At 44.9% G+C, this 7,101-nt stretch overlaps 1 protein-coding gene across 1 annotated transcript; it reads right to left on the bottom strand.

The window, feature by feature from the left end:
- Positions 1–3,839: 3,839 nt before the first annotated feature.
- Positions 3,840–6,632, bottom strand: LRRN1 (leucine rich repeat neuronal 1). The gene has a single exon (XM_009869949.1). The coding sequence runs from the start codon at positions 6,401–6,403 to the stop codon at positions 4,253–4,255; it is 2,151 nt and encodes a 716-aa protein (XP_009868251.1). The 5' UTR covers positions 6,404–6,632; the 3' UTR covers positions 3,840–4,252.
- Between the last annotated feature and the right edge of the window lie 469 nt (positions 6,633–7,101).

Below are 7,101 nucleotides of genomic sequence, written 5' to 3'. Positions count from 1 at the left end.
TCTCACTGGATCTCAGATTTAGAATCACAGAATGCATTGGGTGGGAAAGGGAGCTTTACAGGCCGTCTGGTGCAAGGCCCTGCAGGGAGCAGGGACAGCTTTCCCTGGCTCAGGCTGCTCAGAGCCCCATCCAGCCTGGCCTTGGATGGCTCCAGGGATGGAGCCTCCACCACCTCTCTGGGCAACCTGTGCCAGAGTCTCCCCACCCCCAGAGTAAAGAACTTCTTCCCAACTTCTAACTTAAATCTACCCTGCTCTGGTTTAAAGCCATTGCCCCTTGTCCTATTGCTGACCTATTCCCAGTTTTAACCCATTTGTGAAACCAGTGGTCCAAGCTGTTGGCCTTTTCATAACCTTCTTTTAGTAGCAAAATCAGGACGTGTTTCCGAGGCAGGGCTGGCAGGCACACTGTACCTCGGTGGAACTACTGGTGGGTTTGTGCACTTCATTCCAAGACCACATCCAGTAAAAATCTTGGTTCAGGAGTGAAAATATCCTCTCTTGATCCAATAGGATATTATGATTTAGGTGAGGAAGTGAAAAGTGGATTTAGCTGGAATACTACATAGGACACTCGAGTGAGCTATTTACTCTTCAGGGGACTGAAATATTTTATTATTGGGCAACCAAGTGGAAGTAACGCTGCAGAAGTTTAGTTGGGTATGAAATATCTACTCTTACACAGCATTTCTAAACTGTTAGCCAAATGAAAGATAACAATGTTTTTTCCCCGTACCGTTGTTGAAGTGGCCAGTCTCAATCTCGGATTCTCCATAATGGGGTGTTGTTTTGTCAGCGAGGAGTAGATGCAAATCCATTTTGAAGGCAATTAGGCAGAGTATTTCTACTTCTGCTCACAACGAACTGCAAGCACAAAATCGCTAGCACAAGGCTGAAGGTTATTTACTAAGATTATATGCCACATGTGATTAATATCTTCCCCACTCTTTTTTTCTATTATTAGGAAAATTTTCAATTTGCAGGGGATCTATACAGAATTCCAAGGGCTCAGATGAACAGGGCTGAAAACACTTGTCACTGGTGGCTGTGCGTGCGGAATATGCTGCGTTAACCAGGTGCTGCTCAGCTGTTCTCAGGTAACCATCTCTCTGAAGTCGCGGCGACATCAGCTACCCTGAAATACTGCAGGTCAGCACATCCCAGAGAAGGGTAGGGCTGCCACGAGGCCATTTTCTCCTGCTGTTCTTCAACAGCGCTGCTCTAGAAAGATAACAAATGACAGAAAACTGCCCAATAGGTCTGCAGGGAACAAAAAGCCCGTTGTTTCCCTGGTGGAAAGGACTATGTGGAACATTGCTTTCCTCCCTGTACCCCCCGGCAGCTGTTGGCGATTGCTGATCAAGCTGTTGAGCTCTGCTTTGTCCTCCTCTGTGGCCACATGTCCTTGCCACTTCCCTTTTGGCCAGTCGCTGTGTTTCCAAAACTGCCCAAAGCGCAGAAGACAACCAGGTGAGAACACACGCGGAGCAGAGTTCTCAGCGCGGTCTGTCTCCACCCAGGAGAGCCGGGTCAATCCGAGCGTGTTCAGAAGGCAGACAGACCCCAGAGCTGTGGGTAACGGAGGGCAGGAGGTGGGGACGGGGAAGGGGACGAGCAGGATTGCTGTTCTGGAGGACAGCCCCGCGCATGCGGTGACTGGAGAACCGACCCCTTGGACCCAAAGCGACGTGTTCTTCTCCAGATTTGATGGGAGGCTCAGGTGGAGCACCGTGGGCTTTGTGTGACCTCCGTTACCGCGTATCCACGGTGTAGCTGTACAAGTGCTGAGGAGATGATGGAGAAGGGGGCTTGCTCTGCACCATCTGACACCTTGGTCAATTAATTACTTCCTAAAGGCAATTTTAGGATGCTGTGCAAGTCGAAGGCCATAATTTTGTTGTCAACCTTGTCCTCAGCGTCCTTTTCTCTGGAAAAAGTGGAGCGAATCTTCACTGCAAAAGAGATCTCAGTCTGGATTCACCATGCCTGCTCTTAATAGAGGCAGTTTTAAGGTTAGAATAGCCTATAGACAAGATGGTAATTATTGCTCTGAAGCTCTTCTGGAGAAGAAGGCAAGAAATTTCCCATTAACATCAAAAACAAATAGAGGAGAAGGTGGCAAATAAATGCTTCCACCACAGCACCTCTCCATGCTCTAAAGACACTTGCCTAATCCCAGCATCGAATTGTCACGTGATTCAAAATGTGTGAGGTCTTATGAACATATAAAAGATCGTGTATAGCAGCATAAATACTTGATTTAAATGCATAATTAATAGCTTCACCCAGCTTTGTGTTGAAATGCAAGATCAACAAGACATGTACCCAAGGAATGCACTGAAGTTTTTGCACCAAAGCAGCTCATTAGCGAAGCTGTCCCCATTCCCTTTCTCGCTTCTAGACAATTGGCTGACGGGGAAAAAGAACCTTGAAGTTCTTTCTAAATTTTGGGTGTGTCTTTTGACACATTTGAGAAGCTGGCGTGTTAAAAAAAACCTTCAAACAACCCCAAAACCCAGGCACATCCGTTATTTTAACAATGAGCTTTTACTTTGCGAGAACACGTTTGGCATGTAAAAACAAGATAAAAAGTTGCACGCCGCCAGTGGTCATAAAGTGTCGAAAACGCTGTGCTTGCTGCTCAGGTGTGTCGTAGGAACTCACCCTGCGGAGAGCGTCCACGCGTTCAGAAAAGACACCGTACAAAGCTGCTGCAGGTTCAGCTGTAAATGCTGCATTTGTATTTTTATACCCAGCGCACACAGAGAAACGCCGCTGCTTTCCCAGGTCTCGCACTTTGACCGTATTAATTCAGGAAAACGCTCGGAGTACTGGTTAATTTTAAGCCTGTGGAAAGTACAGTTCAGTATGGGGGCCAAACATACTACTTGCTTCTTCATTTTCCCTGCTCTAATTTCTGCTTTTGAAGGAAAGTTAACCCAATTCGCTTCTTCCTTTTTGAAATATACGCCAGGATTCGACTCTGTTACTCGAGTTTGGTAGCACTGAGTTGATTTTTTTTGTCCTAACTGATGGTAATGACAGCTAAATGTCAGCTTCATTTATATCTTAACTTCGACTATATGCAGAAAAGCATACAAAAACGAAAATGCTCTGTTAGGCACTCCGGGAATTACTTTTGCTGTGTACCTTATGCCAAACAGTTTTGATTCTGCCTGAGATTTACAGTCCAAAAAGCCGTACCAATACATTTTTCTGATTACATTATTTTCAATATCTTGCATCTAGCGCAGAGAAAACACTGCTATTAAACTAAATGCATACAAACGAGAAATTGGAACTTTGTTGAAACGTAATTCCATCAAGGAAAAAAACCCACAATATTTTATATAACATTTTGGATATATTTTAAATCAAAACATGATCACCAGTCAAACTAGTGACATCTAAACCCAATACATTAGTGTGACTTCTAAAATAAAAAATTGAAATGAAACTAAATTTATTATAGCTCTGCCTTCCTTAAACACCATGTGCTGGTGATTGAAACACAAAGAAACGCTAGTATTCTTCAAAAGTGTCTACTAAATATAATAAAAAGAATAAGCGAACAATTAACATTTAGTCTGTTACATTAAAAAATTGGATGTACGGATTTCTAGTGCCTGTTAGCTTTACCTAAGCCTTTTCAACTACTACAAAAGTAAAGAGAAGGAGAAAAAAAAAAGAGAGAGAACTCATTGTTCAAAGTCAAAAAACATTCAGATCAGTTGATACAACGTTACGGTACAGTCAACTACCATCACTCGAGGTCTCCTTTTCTCGGGGCACGAGTCCTTAGCCCGGCGTTACAAACCAACGTCACTGCAGTTTCAAAACTGTGGGTTGGCATCACGAGATCCTGCACTGCTGATGGCTTCCCAACAACGGCGTTGTGCTGCTTCCGAATCCCGGGGTCACCCCAGCCTCTCCTTAATTTTATTCAGCACTGTAGTTAGAACAGCGTTAAGTTTAGCACGATAACTAAAAAAAAAAAAAAAATAAAAAGAAGAAAAAGGAAAGAAAAATAAAAAAGGATAAAAAAAGAACTGGAAGCTAGGTGAAGCTGCCATTTGTGTCAAACAATTGCGATACGCTATACTAAAAAATTCTGAAATATCCACCTGTCCTCGCCGCTCTGCCACAAACTAGCAAAGTCAAAAATACAAAAGTCTTCAACTTCTCGTTTTTGCAGAATAAAGCAAAAAAGTCTTTGTGCTCCTTACTACCAGAAGCAAAATATCCTCTGAGTTTACCACATGTAATAGCTTCTGGATGTGTCGACTTGGGTTGGCTTGGTTTCTGCAGAACCATCCTTGTCTTTTTCACTGTCACCTTCCCAGAGATTAATAAGTGGAGGGTAGAGCTCGTTCAGCGGGATCGAAGAGGTCTTTTGCATATATTTTTTCAACGAGTGGTGGTAGTTTTTCCTCTTAAACCTTTTTGCGATATAAACAGAGATGGAGGCGAGGCTGATGACAGCAAACATGGAGCCCATCACCGCTGCCAGGGCGGTGCTGGTTTCTTGGTCGGAGATATCGAGCGCAAAAGCCGCGTTTTTGGTTGTGACGTTGACGCAGGACCTCTGTGTTTGCTGATGGATGTTGGACACGGTCAGGCACACCTCGTAGTCTGTCGACGGTTGTAAGTGCGTGAGGTTGTATTCGTGGACGTCGACCGGGACCCTGGCGGTGTACGTGATGTGAGGGTTGTCGATCTTCATAGTGGCCGATGACCATTTTAAATTGGAAGTCATGACGTTGGAATTCACCTTCCAAGAAACCAAGATGGAATGCGATTCGGCTTGCTTGACGTAGATTTTCAGAACCTGGGTACCGTCCAGAAGCGTTCCGTTCACCCGGATAGTGGCCACCCTCGTGTCGGCCCCTTCGATGTTTTGAGCAACGCAGGTGTACCTCCCGGAGTCTTCGACCTGGATGTTAGAGATTTCCAAGGTGCCTTCGCTACTCAGCTTGTATTTGTCAGAGAGGCTTTCCACGGTTACTTTATTGCCGAGGGGAGTGACCCAGTAAATTTCTGGCTCGGGTTCTGCCATGGCCCGACAATCTAAAAAGACGGTCATGCCGATCTCCAAGTTCAAGTGATTCGGAAAGGTCTCGTGAGAGATCATTGGAAGACACTGTTCGTTTGAGTCCTGGATTAACACTTCCTTCACCTGCTGCCCGCTGTATTCCGGAGGCATCGCGCAAAACATGGAGAGAGGCTCCATGAAACGGATGTTGGTTTTGTTGGAGTTGATCCAGTGAATGACACAGTCGCACCTGAGCGGGTTACTGTGGATGCTGATCTCGCGCAGGTTTGGAAGGGATTCCACCGTCTTTTGGTAGACTGCATTCAAGGCGTTGTTGTTCAGCATCAAGCTCTCCAAGGCAGGAACGTTGCGGAACGCCAGGCGGTGGATGTAGGAGAGCTTGGGGTTGTTGGTGGCTTCGAGCTTCGTGAGCTCGGGCAGGTTGTCCAGCGCATACCTATCGACAGAAACAAGTTCTCCCATATTATTGATCCCGAGCTCTTTCAATCGGAGCATGTTTCTAAAATCACCTTCTTGAATTTTATGAATCGGGTTTTTGTTCAGATCCAGGAATTTTAAATTTGGAACTTTCTCAAGTGCCAGCTGAGGAACTTTAACCAATTTGTTGTCATAGAAGGAAAGACTTTCAAGGCTATCCAAGCCTACCAAGGCATTGCCAGGAATGTCTGTGAGATACATACCTGCCAAAACTAGACTCCTTAAATTTGAGAGGGGTTTGAAATTCATATCTAGTATTCCAATCACGGGATTTTCTCCAATCATGAGAATCTCCAGGTTCGGAGTAGAATCAAACCAGCGGCTGTCGATAACCTTTAATTTGTTGGAGTTCAGATGTAATCTCAAAAGGTTCTTGAGGCCAGAGAACGCGTTTGCGGAGATGCTGCTGATCTGGTTGTGGTTTATATACAGCTCCTGAAGATTGCAAAGGTCTTGCAAGCAGTAGTCGGTCATCTCCGTGATCTGGTTCTCCTCCAGGTGCAATGTAGTCAGTTGAGTGAGGTTTGAGAGCCCCACATCTTTGATACTTGTGAAGTTATTTTGTGAAAAATCCAATTCGGTTAAATTAAACAGCTGTTGGAGCTCATCTGTGGTCTTTGCAATGTTGTTGCTTTGTAACAGGAGGACTTGAGTGTCACTGGAGAGATTGCTGGGGATTTTTGTTAATCGAAGGTCGTTGCAGTCAACTGTTGTGGCTTCCCTGTACGTTGACTGTGGTGTAAACCATGGCCTGATTTCGCAGACGCAAAGCTGCGGACATTCGTTACTCTGTACGGAAGACTCAGTTAATGAATTCGTTAACAATTCTAGCACCACCTGGCAAACAGTTAAAACAAGTCTGACCTTTGCCATGCTGCTCAGCAGAGTGAGTTCAGCTCCCCAGCTCCTTAAAACACCAACAGATGGAGAGGGTCGCCTGTTCGCAGGCAGCAAACGTAAAGCTTAAAGTTTAAGGTGAAAGGCTTGGACATCTAGAAGGTGAAAGATGATTTTTCTGAGTTTAGAGAAGACAAGAAATGGTCTGAAGACTCTCAGCTGTTCCACTTATGTTCCAGAATCTTCTGCAAATCGGTGTCTGAAGATGTTCCTGAAAATAGATGAGGGTATACGTTATGCTCATCTCACATACACTTAATGTATTATTTAATTTCTTCATCCTTTAAAGAAAAATATCTAAGAGCAATCATTAGTTTAACATTCACCCCTCTTACGAAAACCCTGAGCTGGCACACTTAAGTTCTGTAGGGTTTGGGATTTACGTGAGAAAACTCTGATAGTTCCCCAGGGAGCGACTGTAGCGATGTACGCAATCCTCTGAAAAGACAACTTTCGGTTTTACTCCGCAGCATTTGCTGGGGTGGCTTGAGGAATGCTGAGCACGGAGGGTACGCTGGCGAGCGGGAACCCGGGGGGAGTCAGGGAGCTGGCTCTGACGCCGGGACTAAGGCTCAGGGAGATGCTGCTTTATAAGTTTCAAGCTAAACGCACACGGACTTTGCCAAAATTCATCCGCGTTAATCAAATCGGTTCCAGATAACAGCTTAGATTTA

This window comes from Apaloderma vittatum, unplaced genomic scaffold, assembly GCF_000703405.1.
Source record: "Apaloderma vittatum isolate BGI_N311 unplaced genomic scaffold, ASM70340v1 scaffold5815, whole genome shotgun sequence".
Lineage (NCBI taxonomy): Eukaryota > Metazoa > Chordata > Aves > Trogoniformes > Trogonidae > Apaloderma > Apaloderma vittatum.
This window is presented reverse-complemented; position numbering and strand designations above follow the sequence as displayed.

Coding starts and splice junctions, on each gene's coding strand:
- LRRN1 (XM_009869949.1), bottom strand. CDS start 6,403: ATGGCAAAGGTCAGACTTGTTTTAACTGTTTGCCAGGTGGTGCTAGAA.